Here is a 27,198-nt window from a genome sequence, read left to right as displayed (position 1 = left end):
AAAATGTTCCCCATGTTGGGAGAGTCCAGAACCAGGGCGTCACAGTTTAAGAATAAGGGGCAGGTCATTTAGGACTGAGATGAGATTTTTTTTTTTTCAGCCAGAGAGTTGTGAATCTGTGGAATTCTCTGCCACAGAAGACAGTGGGGGCCAATTCACTGGATGTTTTCAAGAGAGTTGGATTTAGCTCTTTGGGCTAATGGAATCAAGGGATATGGGGAGAAAGCAGGAAAACAGGGTACTGGTTCTGGATGATCAGCCATGATCATATTGAATGGCAGTGCTGGCTTGAAGGGCCGAATGGCCTACTCCTGCACCTATTTTCTATGTTTATAAACCTATCCTATCTATGTACTGTCTAAATGTTTCTTAAATCCTGTACCAAAAGACAGGTGAAGATTTCAGAGCAGACGAGCTGAGGGAGGAGGCAGAATCTGAAGCAGCTGGTTTGGTGACAGATAAGTCGTCAGAAGTGGATCTCAGATGAAGGAACATCACAGCAAAGCACTGAGTGATCTGGTGTAGTCTCCCCAATATCAGTTAGAGACCCTTCTTCAGACTGAGAGTCAGTGGGAGAGGGAAACTAGTGGTATGAAAAGGTTCAGAACAAATCAGAGCCGGCACCGATGACCAAGGAAAGGTGGAGCCCACAGTGGTGATAAGAAGTGATAATAAAAGCAAACTCATTGCTAGCATTTATTTCAAGAGGGCTTGTATACAAAAACAGGGATGTAATGTTGAGGCTCAATAGGGCGCTGGTAAGGCCACATTTGGAATATTGTGAGCAATTTTGGGCACTGTGTCTGAGGAAGGATGTGCTGGCTCTGGAGAGGGTCGAGAGGAGGTTTACAAGAATGATCCCAGGAATGAGTAGGTTCACTTGTGATGAGCATTTGTCGGCACTGGGCTTGTACTCGCTGGAGTTTAGAAGAATGAGGGGGGACTTCATTGAAACATACAGAATAGTTTAAGGATTGGGTAGAGTGGATTTGGAGAGGATGTTTCCACTAGTGGGAGAGCCTAGAACGAGTGGTCATAGAATGAAAGGACATTCTTCAAGGAAGGAGATGAGGAAAAATGTATTTTGTCAGAGGGTGGCGAATCTGTGGAATTCTTTGCCACAGAAGGCTGTGGAGGCCAAGCCAGTGGATATTTTTAAGGCAGAGATAGACAGATTCTTGATTAGTGCAGGTGCCAGAAGTTCTGGGGAGAAGGCAGGAGAATGGGGTTAGGAGGGAGAGATAGATCAGCCGTGATTGAATGGCGGAGTAGACTTGATTGGCCAAATGGCCTAATTCTACTCCTATTACTCATGACCTTATAATGAAGGGATATGTGGATGCGAACAGTGGAACAAGCAGAATGACAAGGGTGGGGGAGAGGCAGAGAGAGAGAGAGAGAGGGAATGCAGGGGCTACCTGAAATTAGAGAAATCAATATTCAGACCACTGGGTTGTCAGCTGCCCAAGCAAAATATGAAGTGCTGACAGTGGAGGAGGCCCAGGACAGAAAGGTCTATATGGGAATTCAGTATTGAAAACGTAGTCAGACTGCATTCAGGGTATGGTCAAGAATCATTTATTTGCATATTTTATTTTTCTTTACATTCTTCAAATATTTTAGTTTTCAGAGAATAATCCACACTGCAAGCTGTATTTCAAGCTGACTAAAGATAATCACATGGACACTATGAGAAAAGTTAAACTGCATAGAATTGCAGTACTTTGGTATGTACGTGGTTGGATCTTGAATGCTGCTACCCAACATGTAAAGAATCATCAATCAAAATCTTCATCATCGGTGTCAGATAGTCTTAAACTATCATCAGACTCGTCTTCTTCCAGAGGTGGCGGTTCATCTCCCAAGTACTTTTCATTTAACTTCTGGGCCAACGATTCATTTTCCTTTACTTTCTCTTCTTTTTGGGTTTCTTCTCTCTGTTCTTTCTCTCTCTTTTCATCCTTCCCTTCAACTTTCTGAGGTGGCAGTTCAAGTTTGGCCCAGGTCACAGGGACCAGTTTCTGAAGGTTGATTTCCACTTTCGTTGGGCCCATGTTGACAAAGCTTTTACTTGTGTCTACAACCTGAGGGTGGGAGAGATTTAAATCTGAATTAGTCTTATTTACTGATATAAAATCAGTTGAATCTTCTGGTAAAAAGATCATCAACCTGAAGCATTAATTCTTTCCCTCCATGGATGCTTCCTGATCTGCTGAGACCTTCCACCATTTTCCCAGTATCTGCAGTACCATACCTTCTGATTGCTTATTTTCCCACATAATTATTTCCCCTGACAATTATTTTATCCTGTTTGATACTTACTCTCAAAACGCAAACACCTGAAGGTTGTCACGTCAACACAAATTCCACAATCAAAAAGATTGACCAAATACTTAAAGGATCTTTAATTTCTATTTCAGCAAACAGTAAAACTCCAATAACCTGCCATCCAATTGTTCAGATTGCCCTGGTGGTCTGTTATCTGGCCCATTCTCTGGTCCAGAATATGAGGATTGAACTGTTGGGCTGGGTGTGTGGTTCGAGCTGCAGACTGGGCAGCACGGAAACCCAGGCCCTTCGGCCCACTGATTCCATGGCGATCAGCGATCCCAGTACACCAGCACTATCCTACACACTAGGGACAGTTTACAATTTTACCAAAGCCAATTAACCTGCAAACCTGTACATCTTTGTGGAGTGTGGGAGGAAACCGGAGCACCCGGAGAAAACCCATGTGGTCACAGGGAGAACGTACAAACTCCGTACAGACAGCACCCACAGTCAGGATCATAAAAAAAAAGAAAATAGATGGTGTCGGCCATTCGACCCTTCGAGCCAGCACCGCCATTCAATATGATCATGGCTGATCATCCAAAATCAGTACCCTGTTGCCGATCGAATCTGGGTCTTTGGCACTGAGGCAGCAACTCTACTACAGTGTCACCGTGCTGCTCTGTATGTATATATCCCACTCCCTCTCAACTCTCCGAGTACATTGGAAAATGTATTATACTATTATGTAGTATGTAACAAAAGTGAAATAAAGGCATGTGTGGGTAATAATTGGAGATTCATCCAACAGTCTGGAAAATCTGTTAGTCCAGCAACACTCAAGTCTCAAGGGTACAAGGTTATCGGAATTTCACTGTACATTGAAACCACTTCATAAGAGCACCCTCTGCTGCCCAGTTGCAATTCAATGATAACTCAGACCTGGATCATTGTATTTAATCCACCAAAGGGTCATGTAATAAATAGACAGTAGTACCTCTTTGCCAGTATCTTTTTTCACATTTTAATCAGAAAGATCATACCCTGTGAGTTGCAGCAGCTATAAATGACAAGCAGGAAGACTACGTAGTCTCAAAAAGTACTTACACCCCATAGGTTTAATGCTTTGTGAAAAACTTTATCCTTTTCAAACATGATGTGGATAGTTAACTGTTAAAGACAAAATACAAAATGAGTAAATACTACAATTTAGTTGCAGGATGATAGGTTCAACTTCAGTGCAAATCAATTTTAATTGAGCATTAATGCAAAGGTCACAGTCAATTACACGTTTCATAACACATTTCTCTTATCGGCTGGACTAGTGCATCATATTTACACTGACTTTCCTACAAATCTACATTATACATGTGTGAATGGAGTCCCTGACTAACCATTATCTTGCTTGCAACAAGTAGACATATATAAATTAACAAGAAATTAATTACTTGCACATCAAGTTATTAGTTAATATAAACATAGCACAAAAAGTAAGGAAATGTGTGTTTGGTAGATTATTTATTTGTTGTAACAATGCTTCTTGGCAATAAATCTTATACCGTTGGAAAGCCTGTTTATTTCCCTTTTAAATGGTGCCACATTTGTAAGGAACATGCATTTGTGGGATGAGCAGCAGAGCTGAGTATATGGGTTGCGCCCATGAAAAATTTGCCAAATCTTCTCTGCCAATGCCAAACAGCTTATTCTGCCATTGACTCTTGTTCGGTGTTGTTTGGTGGATTGGATGATTAAAGTCTGAAGAAACAAGACATATTGGCAATTTAACAATTTATTCATTTAATAAACAGGAACCTCAGTAGCGTGTGGAAGAACCATACACAGCCACAACAGCCTGGCACCTCCTCCTCATGCTGGTCACCAGCCTGGTCACACACTGTTGTGGGATGGCATCCCATTCTTCAACCAGCATTTGTCGCAAGTCAGCCAACGTGGTTGTGTTGGTCACTCTGGCACGAACAGCACGCCCAAGCTGATCCCACAAGTGTTCAATGGGGTTGAGGTCAGGACTGCTGGCAGGCCATTCCATCCTCTCCACTCCCAAATTCTGGAAGTAGTCTCTGAGAAACCCTGCTCTGTGGGGCGAGCATTGTCATCTTGGAGGATAGAGTTCAGTCCCAGACTGTGGAGATATGGGATTGCCACTGGTTGCAGAATCTCATCTCGATATCTCTCTGCATTGAGATTGCCTCCAATGATGACAAGCCTCATTTTTCCAGTGAGGGAGATGCCGCCCCACACCATCACACTGCCTCCACCAAAAGATGTTACTCTATCGGTGCAGCAATCAGCATAGCGTTCTCCGCGTCTTCTCCACACTTTGACCCTATGATCCAACTGCCGTAGGCAGAATCTGGACTCATCGCTGAACATAACGTTCCTCCACATGTTCAGGTTCCAGTGTACGTGTTGCCGACACCAGCGCAAACGGGCCTGACGGTGAAGGGCAGTCATGGCAGGCCTCCTGGCAGCCCTATGAGACCGGAGATCGGCTGTGTGCAGTCTGTTCCGAATTGTCTGGGCAGAGAGCCGTCGGCCATATCGTCCTGCAAACCTTGACTGCAAATCTGTAGAAGACAGCCTACGGTTCCTAAGTGCTGACAGGGTGAGGAAACGGTCTTCTTCGGGTGTCGTCTTCTTGGCACGCCCACTTCGCGGCCTGTCTCTGACATCCCCCGTTATATGGAACTTGGCCTTCACTTTGGAGATGATACTAGGGCTCACTCCAAATAATGCCGCAACTTGGTTTTGCGGAACACCAGCTTGAAGTTGCCCTATCGCACGGGCCCTATCCAGATCAGTCAAACGTGGCATGCCGATTCTTGGAGCAGACACCTACTGACCACTGTAGCAGGGCCCATGCTCACAGATGTTGCCAATCAGGTGCCAATCAGGCACCTGATTGTCAGCACCTGGGGGTACCAGAAGCTCAAAACAAGAGTCAATAGCAACAGCAGAATAAGCTGTTTGGCATTGGTAGAGAAGATTTGGCAAATTTTTCATGGGCACAACCCATATACTCAGCTCTGCTGCTCATCCCACAAATGCATGTTCCTTACAAATGTGGCACCATTTAAAAGGGAAATAAACAGGCTTTCCAGCGGAATAAGATTTATTGCCAAGAAGCATTGTTACAACAAAGAAATAATCTACCAAACACAAATTTCCTTACTTTTTGTGCTATGTTTAGTTTATTGTCATATGTACAATAAAGGTGAAAAGCTTTTGCTGCTAACCAGCCAGTGGAAAGACTGCACATGATTACAATCGAGCCGTCCACAATGTACAGATGCATGATAAAGGGAATAACGGGAAGAAGGGAAGGGGTATTTGCATAATTCTAAAAAAAAGTACTGATTCAGACAGATTCTAGGAGCTGCTACAGATCTACAACAAGGCACAATCCTTTCACTTTCTGCGGCTCACTAGGTCCCAGGCAGTGGATGCACCGGTGGGATCAATGTTGAATTAGTTCCGAACAATCTTTTCTCTGCAGTTTTGCATCTTCCAAGCTTTATTACTTCTGCACCATTCCCAACAACCAGAGCAGAGTGGGCAGGTTTCCATGTTATCGGGTAACTGACCCATACCATCTCCAACTATACAGCGGTCCTCATCCACCATCTACCTCGGACCATCCAGAGGAGGTTTTTCAACAATGATCCCAGGAATGAGTAGGTTAACATATGATGAGCGTTTGGCGGCACTGGGCCTATATTCACTGGAGTTTAGGAGACTGTGGGGGGGATCTCATTGAAATGTACAGAATAGTGAAAGGCTTCGATAGAGTCAATCAGAGTGGATGTTTCCACTAGTGTAAGAGTCTAGGACTAGAGGTCATAGCCTCAGAATTCACTAACGTTCTTTTAGCAAGGAGAAGAGGAGGAATTTCTTAAGATATAGATTTTGATTAGTACGGGTGTCTGAGGTTATGGGGAGAAGGCAGGAGAATGAGGTTAGGGGGGAGAGATAGATCAGCCATGATTGAATGGCAGAGTTGACTTGATGGGCCAAATGGCCTAATTCTACTATCTCTTATGATCTTATGATCTTTAATCGGACTTTACTGGGCTTTATCTTGCATTAAACATTATTCTCTTTATCCTGTATCTGTACACTGTGGATGGCTTGATTGTAATCATGTATAGTCTTTCTGTTGACTGGATAGCACACAACTAAAAAAAGGTTTACACCTCAATACACATGACAATAAACTAAACTAAAAAACTAAACAAAATAATATCATAATGTTCCTACAGTATCTTTTAATTTGAATAGCTCTCATCAAATTGTCTGAAAAACAAATAGAAAATTCTGGATTACGTTTGGTGGGAGATTTTAAAACTTCAGATTTCAATAGACAATAGACAATAGGTGCAGGAGGAGGCCATTCGGCCCTTCGAGCCAGCACCGCCATTCAATGTGATCATGGCTGATCATTCTCAATCAGTACCCCGTTCCTGCCTTCTCCCCATACCCCCTGACTCCGCTATCCTTAAGAGTTCTATCTAGCTCTCTCTTGAATGCATTCAGAGAATTGGCCTCCACTGCCTTCTGAGGCAGAGAATTCCACAGATTCACAACTCTCTGACTGAAAAAGTTTTTCCTCATCTCAGTTCTAAATGGCCTACCCCTTATTCTTAAACTGTGGCCCCTTGTTCTGGACTCCCCCAACATTGGGAACATGTTTCCTGCCTCTAACGTGTCCAACCCCTTAATAATCTTATACATTTCGATAAGATCTCCTCTCATTCTTCTAATATTTCAATAATGCCACACTTACCATTGTCTGGTTAGCATCCACATAGCTGTGCTCTGGGTTGGATGTTTTTGCATAGACTGTGAGGACCACCATGGTGCCAGTCTGGTGCCAGTCTTGCCGGCAGCCAACTAGCCTTTTATCCTAAAACAGAGAGGGAGAAGCACTTAAGCAAGAGACACAAGGAATTGCAGATGCTGCAACCTTGAGCAAAGCACAGAGTGCTGGAGTAACTCAGCGGGTCAGGCAGCATCTGTGGAGGGAATGGAAAAGTGATGTTTCAAGTTGGGACCCTTCTTTGGATTGGATCAGTTGGGGGAATTAAAAGTTTAAAAAAATCAAATACCAGTATAATTTCAAACTCTTGGCAATGGATATTTTCATTCATTGAACATGCAGCAAAATAGTACAAGGACAAGCCCTATGGCCCACAATATCTGTGCTGAACATGATGCCAATACCAACTCTCATCAATGCATATCCTTCCATTCCCTGCATATCTATGTTCCTGTACAAAAGTCTCTAAAATACCACGGTCGTATCTGCCTCTATCACCACCCCTGGTAGCACATTCTAAGCACTCATCACCCTCTGAAACTTGCCTCACACAAGTCCTTTGCACGTTGGTCCTCTCACCTTAAGGCAAAGCCCTCCGGTATTTGACATTTCCAACCTGGGAAAAGGTTCTGTCTACCATTCCCTTTTGGGATGTTGGCATATTGGCAAGGCCAATGATCATTACCCTTCCCTAATTTCCCTCGTGTAAATGGTGGTAGACCTCCTTAATGAACCAGTGAGGGTCCCGTCCCGTCCCCGTCCACCCCCACAGTGCTGTTGGTCAGGAGTAATTTAGATCCATCATCATTGGGCAGGTTATATATTCCTTGTCAGTATTGTGGAATGACTTAGACGGCAACTCCTATGTAGTTCAATTCCCAGGTGCCAACCTCCCAGTGGGGGCAGGGCAGGGCAGGGTGGGGGGGGGTTATAAAGTTATTGAGGAAACCTTGGGGATATCCCAGTGCAACTTGCAATGGTATCATGGTGATCCAGGTGCGTTGGTGGTGAAGGAAGTGAATGTTTATGTTGATTAGGTAAAATCAAGCATGCTGCTCTTTTCTGGATAGCAATGAGTATGATCACTGATATTCTGCACTCGTTCGTGCAAGTGAAACATTTTCCATCACATCCCTAACTTATGCCTTGTAGATAACAGAAAGGCATTGAGGCGTCAGAGTTGCTTCACTTGCCACAGAATAACCAGCTCAGACCTGCTCTTGTCACCACAGTGTTTATGTGGTTGGTCTAGTTGAGGTTCTGGTCAATGCTAACCACAGGATGTCAATGGTCAACATGGTAATGCCTTTATATGTAGAAAGTAGGTTGTCACTTTAGTTTAGTTTAGAGATACAGCACGAAACAGGCCCTTCGACCCACCGAGTCCAGTGTCCCAGAGGAAATAATCCAAATCGGTCCAACCTCTCTCTCTAGCTAATACCTCCTAATCCAGGCATCATTCTGGTAAACCTCTCCGCCCAACAGCACCAATAAAATAATAAACTCTTGGGCCAGTCCGAAAGAGACCACAGATCAGACTGAATCTACAACTTTAAGTCTATGATGATACCTCCAATATATTCATCTTATTGCAAAGGTCTAATGGAATCCATATCCACCTTACCGATTCTATCTTGGTCCAGAGGTGCTTGCCCTTGGCACAGCCAGGCTGTTCGAGGAATTCATCAAATTCCGTAGTCTTTATCCTACAGCAGCTCCAGTACTTCATTCTTTAGGAAGTAAAGAAAAAAATCATTAAAAAAGATACCGGCTTTCCAACCCTCCAGCCTGCACAATCGACTTAACCTCTTAATTGGAGGGAAGTGAAATTTGTGGCAAAGTTATCAATTGCTGATAAAATGTAAATCAATCTAAACTCTGAAAATGCTGACATTGTAGCGCGTCGATAAAGGCAAGGAGCCAGGTATTTCGGGAAGGTATATTTTATTGTATCACATTTTAGTGTATCTATTAAACAATTTTATTTCTTTACATAATATTTCCACTGATCAACTTTGTACCTCATTTATTCACAAAATGCTGGAGTAACTCAGCAGGTCAGGCAGCATCTCAGGAGAGAAGGAATGGGTGACGTTTCCTTCTCTCCTGAGATGCTGCCTGACCTGCTGAGTTACTCCAGCATTTTGTGAATAAATACCTTCGATTTGTACCAGCATCTGCAGTTATTTTCTTACAACTTTGTACCTCAGCTTTTGTGGATCTTTGTCCAACTTTGGAAAAATGTTGCTGGAACATGCAATGGCCCAAAACTCTGTTGTAATATTTTTAACAAAATATATAAAAGGTTTGTTCCCTTTCCGTAAAATAACATTAGGATTCACTTATATTTTTAAATTCTCCACTTAAGTATTTATTACACACTATGCCACTTTTTAATCCTCAATTTAGTGCTGTTCTATAATAGCTTATAACAGGGCATTAAAAGGGAGATAAAAGGTGGTGCAGCGGTAGAGTTGCTGCCTTACAGGACCAGATACCCAGGTCCGATCCTGACTACAGGTGCTATGTGTACTTTGTTTGTACGTTCTCCCCGTGACCACATGGGTTTTCTCCAGATGCTCCAGTTTCCTCCCACAATCCAAAGGTTTGTACATTAATTGGCTTTGGTAAAATTGCCCTCTAGTGTGTAGAATAGTGCTGGTGTATGAGGATCACTGGTCGACGCAGACTCAAAGGGCCTGTTTCCATGCTGTATCTCTAAACTAAACTAAACAGGTCTACAAATGTTTCTGCCAGCATCCAGCCCCCCCCCCCCCACCCCCGTGCAAGCCTGACCTGATGTTCTCAGCCTTCGTTACTGTAATGCTCATCCCTCAATGTCCTTTCCCTCTTCACTCTCAGTATTTCTTTTGTACCCCCAATCTCCACCTGCAGTGAACTGCCCCAGAATGTCCCATCTTGCAAACATTTATTCTCCAAGGTCCCTTTCCTCAGTAACTCTCTATTATCGCTTCCCTCTTGCCTTTCAGTGATCCTCATCAATCTTTATCTCCCTTTTAATACTTGCCCATTATAACATGGCTTACCAGAGAGCAGTGGAATAAGCCCTTGCGTGTGACAGAGTGGCACAGTTTATTTGAAGTGCTAAAGATTGCAGATGAACACATGGAAACATACCCCAGCATCGAGTTGTTCCCTGGAGGAGTATTTATAGTTCCCATTCACTAACCCACATTGAGAATGACAAATGCCATAGGGTCATTTATATCCTTTAGTTCTTCAGGTGGCATGGTGGCATAACAGTAGAGTTGCTGCCTTACAGCGCCAGAGACCCAGGTTCGATCCTGACTCCGGGTGCTGACTGTACGGAGTTTGTACATTCTCCCCGTGACTGCGTGGGTTTTCTCTGGATGCTCTGGTTTCCTCTCACACTCCAAAGACATACAGGTTTGTAGGTTAATTGGCTCTGGTAAAAATGGTAAATTGTCCCTAGTGTGTAGGATAGTGCTAGTGTACAGGGATTGCTGGTCAGTGTGGACTAGTGGGCCGAAGGTCCAGTTTCCGCGCTGTATCACTAAACTCTGAAATACTCTTAACTCCACATTTGCCTTTGCTTTCCTTGTTTTTGCATATTTCAATTATACATTTTGAACTCTTGTTTGCATCATGCATCGACAGTCTCCAAAATATGCACCAATGTTAATTGGTGGAAAAGTACCTGTGCAAAAGAGAACTCCATAGGAAAGAACTGCAGATGCTAGTTTAAATCGAAGGTAGACACAAAATGCCAGAGTAACTCAGCGGGACAGGCAGCATCTCTAGAGAGAAGGAATGGGTGACATTTCAGGTTGAGACCCTTCTTCAGACCTTCAGTTACTCCAGCATTTTGTGTCTACCAAGAGAACTCCCGTTGGTTCAATTAGTTATTAGACTACAAGTTGACAAACATCAACATGCAGAAAGATTCTAAACTCTTACTTCAGCCAATGCTGAGTTTATCAGATTTAGTTAACAAATTGTGATCATAACCAATTTTCCCCATCTCTGGGAAAGGGAGGTGAATGTTATCAAGCTTCCTCATTCTGCTGAAAAGTGGACACATATATAATGAGAAGAATAGGATCAAACATGGCTGTGACGCCCTCTACAGTTAAAAGAATGTGATACAGAAGGTAGACACAAAATGCTGGAGTAACTCAGCGGGTCAGGCAGCATCTCTGGAGAAAAATGGATGTGCCATTTCGGGTCGGGACCTTTCTTCAGAATGATTGTAGTTGGGAGAGTGGGAAACAAAAACTGGAAGCGAAAGATACAGGACAAATCAGGGCGGCAAAGGCTGAGCTCAGGCAAAGAGGTTCCCTGATAGGCAGATTGTTGGATTGAGACAGGTGTGAGCACAAAAGGGATACATAGTTGTGAACTGTGAAGCTAGTTGACAGACTTTTAGTGGAGAAGAGGGGGGAAGGGGAAGGGGAAGGGGGGGGGAGGAAGGGGGGGAAGAGGGTTTGAAAGGGGGCATATGCAGAACTTTAAATTTGTCAGCTTTTGGACAAACCTTGCATTTTCTCTTCATATTATAGAATGAGTGAATGAAATTACATTCAGAATTTCACATTTCCATTTTTGTCAACGGTTATTCAGAGAAAGGGGTAATACCCCCTGCTTCTATCCCCTGCTGCACAGACTCATCGATGTTACTCTGTGTCTCAGCCAAAGGGTGGTGAATCTGTAGGATTCAATGCCACAGCCGGCTGTAGAGGCCAAGTCATTGGGTATTTTTAAAGTGAAGATTGATCAGTAAGTCAAGTCAAGTCAATTTTATTTGTATAGCACATTTAAAAACAACCCACGTTGACCAAAGTGCTGTACATCTGATTAGGAACTAAGGAAAAAAAATGAAACATACAGTAGCACGCAAACAGTTCACAGCACCTCCTCAATGAGCCTCAAACGCTAGGGAGTAGAAATAGGTTTTGAGCCTGGACTTAAAGGAATCGATGGAGGGGGCAGTTCTGATGGGGAGAGGGATGCTGTTCCACAGTAAGGGGGTCAATGGTTGTGAGGAGAAGGCAGGAGACTAGGGTTGAGAGGGAAAATTAGATCAGCCATGGTCGACTGGCAGTGCACACTCAATTGGCCGAAGTGCCTACTTTTGCTCTTCTATCTTATGGTTTTACATATCAAGGAAAGTGCATCTAAGATGCTGCAGGACTGGTAATGACCATGGAAGTGGAAACCACACATTTGAATGGGTTAAGCAGCATTGTGATGTTTAAAAGCCTCACCCTTCATGGAAGATGGGTATCCCAGGATGAAGGTTGCACGTTTCCCGATCACTCTCCGGCCCGAGAAATGCCTGTCGGAGAGAAATCACAGAGAAAGACATTTCACAATTATGGAAATGCTTGTCCTTGCTCATTTTACCAAGAGCCAAGGTCTCAGAAGCCTAATAAATTGGAGAGTAACCAGCTAGGTGCAGTGAGAAGTGAAACAATGGCTCCCCTCTAAGGCATAGTCAATGAGCATCAACAGAAGGGAGCATTGCAAGAGAAAAACAGAGGCCTCGACTAACACAGGGAAAATATCTAAGAGATGATGACTAGTCACATGGAGAGTATGATCCATGTATAAACTGTCAGGAATCAATAAGCAATCCAATAGTCGCTTTGATCCGATTTTGCTTGGGCAGCTTACACCCCAGCGGTATGAATATTGACTTCTCTAACTTCAAGTAACCCTTGCTTTCCCTCCCTCTCCATCCTTCCCCCATCCCCATTTCTAGGACCAGTCTGATTGTCCCTCTGATTACATTGTATCTCTGTCAGCTTCGTTGTCACCTTCTCCGAGCTAACAATGGTCTATTCTACATTTTCCTTGATCTGCATCTCTTTTGATCTCTTACACTTCCTTATCTCTGTAACTTCTTCTCCCGACACTCAGTCTGCAGAAAGGTCTCAGCCCAAAACATCACCCATTCCTTCTATCCAGAGGTGCTGCCTGCCCCGCTGAGTTACTCCAGCATTTTATGTCTATGTCCACTGTATCTGATTGGTGCAGTGTCAATAATGCAGATGCTGCACAATTGGTTGTGTAGAAAATGGAGGTGGATATTATGGCCATCTGTGAAAGGACAAAGGTGCCAAAAATGTATTGGAGATAGGCACAAAAGGCGGGTCAGGCAGCATCTCTGGAGAAAAGGAATATGTGACATTTCGGGTCGAGACCTTTCTTCGGACCTGAAGTTTAAACTAGCATCTGCAGTTCCTTCCTGCACAAAAATGGACTGGGCTAACAATACGTTACCACCTCACCGGAGAAGAACAGGAGTAGAAGGGAGATGAATCTTGGAAACAAGATTTAGCTCCTCAGCAAATCCTGGAAAACCACAAGTACCTGGGTTTGAAGAGAGATCCTCGGACCAACACTCACACGGAGTCGGGTGCTCAGAAAACTGAGGGATGCTAACAGTCTGATTGCTTCTGATCACCCCGTGATTCTCAGGTGAGAGAAATGCAAGCTCTGAATGTTTGTACTGGGTAATTAAGAGATTGAATAAAGCCAAGTAGACTATTCACCGGTTTATCAGTGGGTGACTCTAGTCTAACCGTGAAAGCAACACAACAGTACTGTACGGATAAATTCCTTATCAAAGGGAAGAAAAGGTTCTCTTCAATAGTAGTAAGCTAGTGCGAGTGACCCACCTTCTTACAGGCATTGTTTTTACACACGGTGCCCACTTTAACTCCACCATTGACGTTATCCTCTGAAAAAGGCAGTATAGGTTCAGGTCAATCCATTGCCAGCACAACCTGGTTAAGAGTTATGCTAAAACTCTGCTCCTAAAGATTTACAATATTGGCTGATTTGATAAATGATCAATCATTACAGTACATTGAACAATTATAATTCTTTGTAAATACTTGTTATTTTACAAATGCTTAGTAATGCTATGATGCAGCACTCCGGTCTAAATTAATAAATGCTGGCAGAAAAGTATATGAGCAAAAGTAAACATAAAAGAGAAAAGCCCTTTTAGATTTTTTAGATTTAGAGATACAGCGCGGAAAAAGGCCCTTCGGCCCATCAGGTCCGCGCCGCCCAGCGATCCCGCACACTAACACTATCCTACACACACTAGGGACAATTTTTACATTTTACCCAGTCAATTAACCTACATACCTGTACGTCTTTGGAGTGTGCGAGGAAACCGAAGATCTCGGAGAAAACCCACGCAGGTCACGGGGAGAACGTACAAACTCCGTACAGACGGCGCCCGTAGTCAGGATCGAACCTGAGTTTCCGGCGCTGCATTCGCTGTAAGGCAGCAACTCTACCGCTGCGCCACCGTGCCGCCCATTTTAGGCTTCCCATTCAATTCCTTCCAACTAACGCAGACACACAGTTAAAAGGTGGAATAGTGGTGCAGCTGGTTTAGCTACTGTCTCACAGCGCCAGAGATTCAGGTTCAATCCTGACCTCAGGTGCTGTCTGTGTGGAGTTTGCACATTCTTCCTGCAATCACATGGGTTTCCTCTGGATGCTCCGTTCTCCCCCATGTCCCAAAGATGAGTGCGTTTGTAGGTTAATTGGAGTCCGTTAAATGCCCTTAGAGTGTAGGAGTGGATGGAAAAGTGGAATAACAAAGAACTAGGGACTAGTTCTAGTTATAAGAACTAGCTATAAGAACTAGTTATAAGAACTAGCTTGAATGGGTGATCGATGGTTGGCATGGACACGGGTGGGCCAAAGGGCCTGCTTCCATGCTGAATCTTACAATCAATCAACACAATTTAAAGGACATCATGGATCCATTTATTCACCCTATGGAACAACTCCTATAGTTTTATTGATCCCCATAGAAAATCCAACAAGACTCTGACCTCTTAACCTTCTGCAAATAACAAAGGCTAGAAGGAGAAAATGTAACTGATATCACTGAACCTACACTGTTCACATTCAATGATTGTACGACAGGCATCCTTTGTACACTTCCTCAATTTTCAACAACTACAGGTCCACCACTGATTTTCTGGCAACTGGTGGTCGGTCACCTCCTTCAATCCGGACAAAACTTGAAATCCCTCCCAGAAGTCCAACCGCAAATGCGGCTTCCAGGCCGAGTGGGGCAGCCGATCCCTACCTCATCGGGGCTTCCGCGGCCGACCGACGGGTCCAATGTGCCCCTGTGGCCGAGGCTCAGGAACTGCATCCCGGCCGGAGCCGGCCGATCCACTCCCATAGCCGACTTCCAAACTTGACTTTGCGGGCTGGTATCTTGGCTCCTCAGCGGACTGTTCCGGTGCCGTTGGACTCCTCCCGGAGGCCGTGACCTCTGTTTGTCCAGTAAAATGGACAATCCAGAAGAGCTCTGGAACCAAGGGGGCCAGAAAATCGGTGGTGGACCTGTATTTACTGAATATCTGTCCCCTTCCGAAGCAACAGGAATTTCCCTCTACGCACTAAGCTACCCCGCAGTGCACAATTTTGTTACAGTGCTCCTGGTCCTCCAGACCGGACATTCATTGGTGTGCACCCTCTTGTTCTGTCTCAGTTTGAGTTGCATGCTGCTGTGCTGGGAAAAAGCCTGGAAACATCACCCTCCTTACTGGCACGGTGGCACAGCGGTAGAGTTGCTGCCTTACATCGTTTGCAGCGCCGGAGACCCGGGTTCGATCCCGACTATGGGTGCTGTCCGTAAGGAGTTTGTACGTTCTCCCCGTGACCGCCTGCGTTTTCTCTGAGATCTTTGGTTTCCTCGCACACCCCAAAGGCGTACAGGTTTGTAAGCTAATTGGCTTGGCAAATGTAAAAATTGTCCCTAGTGTGTGTAGGATAGTGTTAATGTGCGGGGATCGCTGATCGGCGTGGACCCGATGGGCTGAAGGGCCTGTTTCCATGTTATATCTCTAAACTAAACTAAACTACTGCTGGCTTCTGCTGTGGCCAGCACAAACCCCTGCCATCCACTGGTGTTCCCAAAGAAATAAATCACCCCTGTGTAGAGAGGATGCCTGTTTTGGGGAATTCAGATCCAATTGCTATATCTTTTCATCACCGGTGCTAAACTATTTACCTTTACTTGTGTCTGTTTTCCGGGAAGATGCACTGAGTTTGTCCAGAGACTCTTGCAGTGACTTGGAGACTCTTTGAGGCAATTTTACCGTGGGTTCTTCAGAACTATTAGAATCAAGGGATCAATAAATTGTGGAAACATAAGGAAAGATATTCAGACCTACCGTTTTTAACAAGTAATTATGCGCTTTTCAAAACAATGAATTACTGTGCTAGAAGCAGAGACCCCCTTACCCTGCCTACTAAGGTCATTATGTCTTGGCTAGAGATTAATCTCAGTCTAAATTGTTCTGACAGTGCTCGGAGTCTGAGAATAATTACAATGCTATCTTGTCATGCATCGTCTGTCAAAAGGTGGGCGGTCATGGTGGCGCTGCGGTATAGTTGCTGCCTTACAGCGCTTGCAGCGCCAGAGATCCGGGTTCGATCCCGACTACGGGTGCTGTCTGTACGGAGTTTGTACGTTCTCCCCATGACCTGCGTGGGTTTTCTCCAAGATCTTCGGTTTCCTCCCACACTCCAAAGACATACAGGTATGTAGGTAAATTGGCTTGGTAAATGTGAAAATTGTTCCTATTGTGTGTAGGAGAGTGTTAAGATGCGGGGATCGCTGGTCGGCATGGACCCGGTGGGCCGAAGGGCCTGTTTCTATGCTGTATCTCTAAACTAAACTAAAGTGTTCCCAAAATAGCTACTGCAGAGATTCCATGCAGAGGAAATTTCCACTGATCCATTGACACTTCCACTGTAGAACTAAAACCAATTAGCTAGAATAAGTGTGTGGAAAGGAACTGCAGATGCTGGTTTATACCAAAGATAGACACAAAGTGCTGGAGTAACTTCAGTGGGTCAGGCAGCATCTCTGAAGAAAATGGGTGAGTGGCGTTTCAGATCAGGATCCTTCTTCAGGCTGAAGAGTTCCAAGAGTCAAGCAGGGATTTGCATACTTGGCCAGTGGTCTTGTAAGAAAATAACTGCAGGTGCTGGTACAAATCAAAGGTATTTATTCACAAAATGCTGGAGTAACTCAGCAGGTCAGGCAGCATCTCGGGAGAGAAGGAATGGGTGACGTTTCAGGTCGAGACCCTTCTTCAGTCTGAAGAAGGGTCTCGACCCGAAACGTCACCCATTCCTTCTCTCCCGAGATGCTGCCTGACCTGCTGAGTTACTCCAGTATTTTGGAAATAATGGCCAGTGGTCTCTGTGCTTTAAGCTAATTATAGTATGTAACCAGTTCTTTTGGTACCTTGGTCTTTCTTTCTTCATCTCCTCTGCTGACTTGAGACCCTTCATGATGTACTCAGTGGCAGTCCCTGGCTTTGTGTTATCTGCTCCATCCTTGGTACATGTTATCTCTGTTTTCTGGGGCTCTGGTTGCTTCACATTGGAGTGGTGGCCTTTGGTGCATCCCTGGGGCACAACATGAATGTTTTATTAAACAAGCCAAATCAGCACTTCATAGTCATACAGCGTGGAAACAGGCCCTTCGGCCTAACTTGCCCACACCGACCAACATGTCCCATCTGCACTAGTCTCACCATTAATATACATTAATGACGGATGAAGGGATTAAAAGTAACATTAGCAAATTTGCAGATGACACAAAGCTGGGTGGCAGTGTGAACTGTGAGGAAGATGCTACGAGGTTGCAGGGTGACTTGGACAGGTTGTGTGAGTGGGCAGATGCATGGCAGATACAGTTTAATGTGGATAAGTGTGAGGTTATCCACTTTGGTGGTAAGAATAGGAAGGCCGATTATTATCTGAATGGTGTCAAGTTAGGAAAAGGGGACGTACAACGAGATCTGGGTGTCCTAGTGCATCAGTCACTGAAAGGAAGCATGCAGGTACAGCAGGCAGTGAAGAAAGCCAATGGAATGTTGGCCTTCATAACAAGAGGAGTTGAGTATAGGAGTTGAGTAGAGGTCCTTCTGCAGTTGTACAGGGCCCTAGTGAAACCGCACCTGGAGTACTGTGTGCAGTTTTGGTCTCCTAATTTGAGGAAGGATATTCTTGCTGTGTGCAGTTTTGGTCTCCAAATTTGAGGAAGGATATTCTTGCTATTGAGGGCGAGCAGCGTAGGTACACTAGGTTAATTCCCGGAATGGCGGGGCTGTCGTATGTTGAAAGACTGGAGTGACTAGGCTTGTATACACTGGAACTTAGAAGGATGGGAGGGAATCTTATTGAAACATATAGGATTATTAAGGGGTTGGACACATTAGAGTCAGGAAACATGTTCCCAATGTTGGGGGAGTCCAGAACCAGGGACCACAGTTTAAGAATAAGGGGTAGGCCATTTAGAACGGAGATGAGGAAAAACTTTTTCAGTCAGAGAGTTGTAAATCTGTGGAATTCTCTGCCTCAGAAGGCAGTGGAGGCCAATTCTCTGAATGCTTTCAAGAGAGAGCTAGATAGAGCTCTTAAGGATAGCGGAGTCAGGGGGTATGGGGAGAAGGCAGGAACGGGGTACTGATTGAGAATGATCAGCCATGATCACATTGAATGGTGGTGCTGGCTCGAAGGGCCGAATGGCCCACTCCTGCACCTATTGTCTATTGTCTATTGTCTGCCAGCTTTTGGCCCACATCCCTCTAAACCTGTCCTATCCATGTACCCATGTAAATGTTTCTGAAACGTTGGGATAGTACCTGCCTCATCTACCTCCTCTGGCAGCTCGTTCCATACACCCACCACCCATTGTATGAAAAAAGGTACCCCTTAGGTTCCTATTAAATCTTTCTCCCCGCACCTTAAACCTATGTCACTTTAAATAAAAACAATTCTAAGTAGTAAAAGTAAGCATGAATGATAAAAAGCAGATGGCAATGAAGAACAATATTTACAGAAATAAATAAGAATCAAGCATGCAGGCAATAACAGGAGAAATCATAGAAATAAAGAAAAGACAGCAATATTAAACAAATATTTAGTATTCATCACTGTAGAAAACACAATAAATGTAGCAGAAATGGAGGGGACAAGAAGGTAACAATAACAAGGAATTTAAATGTCATTAATATCACAAAAAAATGAAGTACTGCAGGTCAACTAACTTTCGACCCTACCCCGACATTCAATACCATTGTAGCAGCACTGCCCTCAGCCTCACCTCCTCCTCTGTGCTAGTTACACGGACCCCTCCACTCCCTGATCTTTCAAACGTCTGCCTTCCTCTTCCTTCAGTAACTTCAGTGATCTAGCCTCCACAACCATGTGAGACAAGGAATTCCAGAGATTCACCACCTTCTGTGAGAAGAAATTCCTAGCTATGCCCCTTCAGTTTTGAATGTCCATCCTCTTTTCTTGTAACAAAGTCCCCCATTTAAGACTTAGAACTCGTGAAACATCTCAACACCTACTTGTCATGCCTCCTTCAGATCTTGTATGCTTCAATAACAAGACTCCTCAATCCTGTAAACTCCAACAAAGGTAGGTCGAACCTTTATTTAGTTGATCGTGGCAGAACAACCTTCTCATTCCAAGAATTGGCCTTGTAAATCTCATCTGAATTGCCTCCAATGCGACTATATCCTTTCTTAACTAAACTGTCCACAGCAGGACAACATCTCCAACTGAACAGAAGAGGGGGTGACCACAAATCCTGAAGCCACCACAAATGTTTGCAGTCCTGTTTTTAGCCCTTTGTGTCCAGTGGGACAAGTATCAAGCCATCGGCAAATTGACTGAAGGGCAAAAGGATGAGGAGTTGAGAACCCTCAAAGTTATTGTGCATTAAAACAATAATAATTGCCCTACCCACAAATGTAGCAGTACCCAACCCATTGAGCAGAGTCCACGCACTCAGTGAGGAAGGAAAACTGAACCCACCAATTCTTAAAATAAGATAATGACATTTCATTTGGTGATTATATTTTTATTGAAACAGTGAGGTCCACCTACCGGGATTGCCATGAATTCTGAAAAGTCAATCGTCTTCTTTTTGCAGCATGACCATCCCTAGTGAAACAGGAAACAATTACAATCAGTCGCCCTTTCTTTTACTACCAGCCCGATCTGATAACCATTAAGACTGCAGGTCTTGTGGCTAAAACGCAAAAGTGCTGGAGGAACTCAGCAGGTCAGGCAACATCTAGGGAGGGATATAGATAGGCGACGTTTCTGGTCAGGACTCTTCTTCGGACCGATAGGAGTTAGGGAAGGGGTGGGGGGGGGGGGGGGGAAGGAGAGAGCTGGAAAAGAGAGGTGGGGGAGGGACAAAACCTGGCAAGTAATGGGTGAATACAGGTGGGGGGGAAATGGGTGGAGTAAGTGGCAAAGTTAATAGGTGAAAAGAAGACAAAAGAGCTTGATATAAAGGGAGGAGAAGTCAATCAAAGTCAGACCATGTAGTTCCCTTATGGATCAGAGATACTAAATCATATAAGTTCCTGACAGAAGCACGACACATGTCTTTAGCAGAAAAAGACACAAAGTGCTGGAGTAACTCAGCGGGTCAGGCAGCATCTCTGGGGAACATGGATTGGTGATGTTTCGAGTCAGGACCCTTCTTCAGACCTTCCTCAATCATTGTTTCTGTATACCCTTAGCACGTTGGGGAGGGTACAAACTAACCTCATGATAACTCTCACATGACTTGTGCAAGGACAAACACACGTGGATACCAGATGAAGATATACCTAAATTCAACTGTACATTTCAATGTCACATTTTTGCTTATCAAGAAGCTATCCATCTCTCCCTTAAAAATATTCAGCAACATTAATTACCAATAAAATACCATGTTGCGCAGCTGGACATGTGTGAAATCAGACTGATCTGTCCCTGTTTAACTATATACGGGGCTTTGCAGACCGAGGGATGTGGAGAGGTGGTAGATCTTGGACACTGAGTGATGGCAGATGCTGTTAACACTTGTCGTTCTGTTGTGCAGCAGCTATGTAGCATCTTTGCCAGCAATACCGCACTGACTGAAAACTTGCAAAACAACAGAAATTATATGCATGAAAGGTAGTCAGATTGCTCCCATTTCAAATTCAGGGCAATTTCTAGACCCGTGTGTTTTAATTGTATCTAGAAAAAGTTTTGCTTTTGTACCTACCTTGAGTGCATCGTGGAATATTGGAACTCCTGGATGGTAACAGCAAGCATCTGTGGAGAAAAACATCAAATATTTAATATGGTGTGGTTGCAATGGAGATAAGGATGCAATAAGGTGCTCAAAATGGCGGCGTTGCGCAGCAGCTGCGGCTCACCTGCATTCCGTTTGTCTTTTTCGTTGTTTTTTGTCTTAATTGTAATGTGTAGATGTGATGTAGTGTTTTTTGTGGTTGTGTACTATGTGTGGGGGGGGAACTGTAAAATTGTCTCTTCCAAACGGAGACCCGACCTTTTTTTTCTGGGTGGTGTCTCCGTTCCTGCTGCGGCCTACCATCGGTCAAACACCTGGAGCTGGCGGCCTCCACCTGGGACCACCTGGGCTCTGGTTCGCAAAAGCTGCAGACCGGACTCACCGTCTGCAGTGCTGGCTGCCTTCGGAGACTGTGGTGGCACTGCGAGAGCAGCTGTGACTCGCCTTCGAAGGCTCCGGAGGCTTGGGCCGCAGGCCGTGTGGACATCGGAAGCTCGCAGGCCCTGCCCTGGGTGGGGGCTGACATCGGGAGCTCCGGCAGCGGCAGCGTCTTCGCCTGCCCCGAATCGCGGGGGTTGGGTCGGCCCACTGTGGACCTTTCACCGTCCGGCGCGGCCTGAAGTGGGTCACGGGATTTTTCTCTGCTTCAATGTCGGGAGCCACGACCGCCCCGACGTGCAGCGGCAGCGTCTTCGCCCGCCCCGAGTCGCGGGGCTTGGGTCGGCCCGCTGCGGACCTTTCACCGTCTGGCGCGGCCTGGAACGTGGCAACTTCAACAGCCTGACCGCAGGAGAAGACGGCAGGGGAAGAGAAAAGACATTCTGGCCTTCCATCACAGTGAGGAGGTGACTGAAGGAGACTCACTGTAATGGATGTTTTTTTTGTTGTTTTGTGTTGGTTTGTGATTGCGAGTGTTATTGCTTATTTTTATTGCTCTTATTGTTGGACTGTGGGTAATGGAATTTCGTCCAAAAGACTTGTTTTTTTGGATGACAATAAAGGTTATTCTGATTCTGATTAAAAATAGTGCATGGTCTCTTAACAGACTGCATTGAATGCACACTTTGAATCACCATTGAACACCACGAGACTGCATATAAAGAGGAAATAAACTTTGTAATATTCTATTACCCTACTGATTCCAAGCCATGCGAAACTGATATATTGAATAGTTCAATTCTAACTTTTATCTCCCACCTGAAACTCCTTAGGTTTCCCTTTCCTTTTCCCACTTACTGATACTTTCATTCCATTCTTACCAAAATTCAACATGGTTGGCATGACCTTCAAACTGATATCCTAATTTAAAATATTTAAGTGCAAGGAAAACAAAACACAGCATTATGCAGACCAGAACGCCAAAACTGCGTGCATCATTTTGTTTCTTCCCTCCACGTGAATTAGGGTTCCTTGAGGAATGGGTATGAAGCTGAGATATCTATTTAACTTAATGCATATATGTACAAAGTAACATATTTTAGGATGAAAACCAAAGAATGCAGGCTATGGAAAGGCATTGTTCAGTGTGGATGAAGAGAGAACCCAAGAGCGTTTGTAGTCATAATAAAGCTAACAGCATCTAATAAGCAGGAACATAGAAAAGTATAAATAACTTTTCATAAGGTAGATTAGATTAGATATCAGAGAATGAAGTTAGGAATAAGAAATTATAGTCAGACAATAACAGCTCTACAGAAGCAGAAAAAAAAGTTATAATAATAAGATAATAAACAGCCCCGATAAGGTTAGGAGGAAACAATGTTTCTTTTAATAGATATGTTTAGGAATTTGGCTTGAGAAGATACACATTTCAATTTTTAATTTGAGTTCAGAGAGATTAGTAGAGGAAATGTGTAGGGAGGAACTGCAGATGCTGGTTAACAACACTGAAGATAGACACAAAATGTTGTGGAGTAACTCAGTGGGTCAGGCAGCATCTCTGGAGAAAAGGAATAGGTGACGTTTGGGATTAAGACCCTTCTTCAGACTGAATCTCTCAGTCTGCCTCGTTGAGTTACACCGGCATTTTGTGTCTATCTTCAAGATTAGTAGAGGTGTAGTTATGCAGTTATTAAAATATGGAATGGGTTAGAGTTAGAGAATTACACAATCAGTCAAATATATCAGTCAATCACTCAATATATCAGTTTTGCATGGCTTGGAATCAGTAGGGTAATAGAATATTACAGAGTTTATCCCAACTTGCCCATGCCAACCAAGATGCCCCATCTATGCATCCCATTTACGTGCATTTGGTCTATATCCCTCTAAACTTTTTCTGTCCATGTTCCTGTTGTTATTGTACAAGATGAAAATCCAAGATTTTGGGAAAAGGGCAGCAAAGTGGGAATAACTTTACTTTGCACCAGCATCCGTCTTTTGGATAGGCAATTAATCGAGGTCCCAAGATAGACTTGAAAAGCTGGAGTAATTCAGCATGACAGGCAGCATCTCTGGAGAGAAGGAATGGGTAACATTTCAGATTGAGACCCTTCTTCAGACTCGACCCGAAATGTCACCCATTCCTTCTCTCCAGAGATGCTGCCTGTCCTGCTCAGTTACTCCAGCTTTTTGTGTCTATCTTGGTATCTTTGTGTCTATTTTCGGTTTAAACCAACATCTGCAGTTCCTTCCTACTAATTTAGGTCTCATTTGTTCTTCAGCTCAGATGCAAAAGAACCAATGCTGATTCAGACCAGCAGCAGGGGAGTGACTCCCACAAATACTAGGTAATATCTATTTCTCAATCAAAATTAATAAAACATTATTTGGACATAGTCGTTTTGCAGTTTGTGGGAGATTGTTGTGTGCAAATTGGCTGCAATGTCTCCTACATCATAGCACTTCGAGCAGTATTTCATTAGCGTTAGGTTGTCATAAGGACGCAATACATATTTTCAAAGAACTTAAAGCTTCAAGTGTTTGCCTGTATTTCAGCCAATCGGTAGTTTAATGTTATTAGAGCTCAGGAATCTAAGAACTAAATTCTGTGTCACTCAGCGACACTAGAGGGTATAATGGCGCAGCCATAGAGTGGCTGCCTTACAACGCCAGAGATCTGGGTTCGATCCTTACTATGGGTGCTGTCTGTACGGAGTTTGTATATTCTTGCTGTGACCTGCGTGGGTTTTCTCCAGGTGCTCCAGTTTCCTCCCACACTCCAAAGATGTACAGATTTGTAGGCTGATTAGCTTGGTAAAATTGTCCCTTGTGTGTGTAGGATAGTGTACGTGCGTGGGGATTGCTGGTCGGCACGGACTCGGCGGGCCGAAGGGCCTGTTTCCGCGCTGTATCCTTAAACTAAACTAAACTATTAGTAAATCCGAATCCTCATCAGAGCAGCATATCAGCACTAAACAATGTTAACAGGTGGAAAATCACAATACTTCTTTGAACTGATTTTTATTGAAATAATAATCAAGAGTTTCTTTGGTGTTGCTACAGTGTGATCTGGATATCCCAGTGACTTAGAGGACTCAAGTTTTGGAAAATGGTTAGTGATCAGAGTAGTGTAGCAACAGGGCATGCTGTAAATGTGGTTTTCAGGAAATACATTGTGTAAGCCTTCTATAGAAAACTGCTCACACGTTTTAAATATATGCCTGACAATATAGATCTATATTATAAGATAATCAAAAGATCTGCAGGTGCTGGAAATCTGAAAAAAATGTTTTGTTTCATTAAATATATCTGAAAGCAGACGGTGTGGCAAAGCAAGTCGTGAATTGAAAAGTTCAGTTATGAGAATGAACTAAAGGCAAAATCTATAAAGTAGTAAAACACAAAGTGTTGGAAGAACTCAACAGGTTAAGCAACATCTGTGGTAGAAATAATTAAACAATATTTGGGGTCGGGACCCTTCTTCAGACATTAGAAACCAGAAAGACGCATAATATAAAAATAACACAATTATGCTTAGAAATAGGTTGTATAGCATATGACTAATTGGTGATTGAACTAATATCTGAATGTTGCTGTAAAATGATATAACGTATGTACACATTTTATTTACTTCTTAATGTCATAATCTATTGCATGACAGCATTAATCTGCTTCCATAATGAAGAAGGGTCTCGACCCGAAACGTCACCCATTCCTTCTCTCCTGAGATGCTGCCTGACCTGCTGAGTTACTCCAGCATTTTGTGAAATAAATACCTTCGATTAGTACCAGCATCTGCAGTTATTTTCTTGCACTTCCATAATATTGGCTGATTTAACATTGCATGTATCCTGAAAGGATGGTTTTCAAATGAAAGGCAGATTTGCATTTCCAGAAAACTCCTCGGAACTTCTGAAAATAGTTTACAGCAATGAAGTAGAACTTCAGTCATGGTGTACTGATGGAAATATGATAGGCAATTTGCATGCAGCAGGCCACCACAGAGATGTGGACCAGATAACGTGTACTAATGACACTGGTCAAGGTATAAATATTTGTCAGGATATAAATGATCTGGCACTGACCTCTGGGGCATTGAAGTAATATATAAATATACCCATGGTACGGCACACAGAACGCAGTGTTTTTCCAAGACAGCATTTTTTTCTGCTTGACATTTTCCAATGTTACTTTTAAGTGAAGATAGACACAAAGTGCTGGAGTAACTTCGAGGGCCAAGCAGCATCTCTGGGGGGAGGGGGGAAAAGATGGGTGATGTTTAGGGTCAACCCTGAAACATCACCCATCCTTTTTCTCCAGAGAAATTTAGACGGATGAGAGGAGATCTTATCGAAACGTATAAGATTATTAAGGGGTTGGACACGTTAGAGGCAGGAAACATGTTCCCAATGTTGGGGGAGTCCAGAACAAGGGGCCACAGTTTAAAAATAAGGGGTAGGCCACTTAGAACTGAGATGAGGAAAAACTTTTTCAGTCAGAGAGTTGTGAATCTGTGGAATTCTCTGCCTCAGAAGACAGTGGAGGCCAATTCTCTGAATGCATTCAAGAGAGAGCTAGATAGAGCTATTAAGGATAGCGGAGTCAGGGGGTATGGGGAGAAGGCAGGAACGGGGTACTGATTGAGAATGATCAGCCATGATCACATTGAATGGCGGTGCTGGCTCGAAGGGCCGAATGGCCTCCTCCTGCACCTGGTGTCTATTGTCTAGATGCTGCCTGACCCGCTGGTCAGCGTGGACTGGGTGGGCCGAATGGCCTGTTTCTATAAGAAGATAATTGCAGATGCTGGTACAAATCGAAGGTTTTTATTCACAAAATGCTGGAGTAACTCAGCAGGTCAGGCAGCATCTCAGGAGAGAAGGAATGGGTGACGTTTCGGGTCGAGACCCTTCTTCAGACCTGTTTCTATGCTGTTTCTCTAAACTAAACCAAGCACCTAAAGCGACCACGAGTCTGAGATTGAAACCCCTCCCCCCCCCCCCCCCCCCATGGCATTGAATGAGATTGAAACACTGTCTCCCAGGCAAACGCTTTGGGATATTTCCAGACAAACTTCCCCCAACGGCCTACGAAAGAAAACACGGTGAGACGGCTCAGGGGCAAAAGTCAGTAAGTAACGAAGATATAATCGTGCAAAGCTCCCCTGTTCGCCGACAGCTGGGAGAAAGGGATTAGAGAGAGTGTACAACATGCTAGTGTCAGACTAACTCACCGCCCGCGTTACTGTGCGCCTCGTAGCGGAGTCCACAACCCCGGTTGTAACACATCTCTGACATCTCGTCACCTTCACTCCACCCCGTGCGCTGCTCCTCGGGAATCTCAATCAGATCCCCGGCCCGGCTCGACTCGGCTCGGCTCGGCTGGGGTTTATTTAAATGGCTGCAGTCTGTTCCAGAAGCGTCTTTCTGCGGCCTGGACATTCAAGAAGCGAGGTGAGGGTGGCGAGGAATGCAGGAGGAGGCGTGGGATTGATTGCGTGTTGCCCAAAGATAGTCAGGCCACACATGCTCCCAGCGTCCAGTCTCCCGGAGATAGACAAGTGGCAACAGCCAGGCTGACAGCTTCT

The 27,198-nt window shown here is 44.2% G+C and overlaps 1 protein-coding gene across 1 annotated transcript; it reads right to left on the bottom strand.

Annotated features, from left to right (window-relative positions):
- Window positions 1–1,572: 1,572 nt before the first annotated feature.
- Window positions 1,573–27,198, bottom strand: LOC144600653 (cysteine and histidine-rich domain-containing protein 1-like). Its single transcript, XM_078412502.1, has 11 exons — window positions 26,845–27,198; window positions 21,201–21,250; window positions 20,042–20,098; window positions 17,385–17,548; window positions 16,140–16,243; window positions 13,768–13,829; window positions 12,352–12,422; window positions 8,730–8,835; window positions 7,073–7,192; window positions 3,379–3,441; window positions 1,573–2,084 (listed from the first exon to the last, which is right to left on the bottom strand). Exons 1-11 carry the CDS (start codon window positions 27,050–27,052, stop codon window positions 1,779–1,781), a joined length of 1,311 nt encoding a protein of 436 aa, XP_078268628.1. The 5' UTR covers window positions 27,053–27,198; the 3' UTR covers window positions 1,573–1,778.

Source organism: Rhinoraja longicauda, chromosome 15 (genome assembly GCF_053455715.1).
Source record: "Rhinoraja longicauda isolate Sanriku21f chromosome 15, sRhiLon1.1, whole genome shotgun sequence".
Lineage (NCBI taxonomy): Eukaryota > Metazoa > Chordata > Chondrichthyes > Rajiformes > Arhynchobatidae > Rhinoraja > Rhinoraja longicauda.
This window is presented reverse-complemented; position numbering and strand designations above follow the sequence as displayed.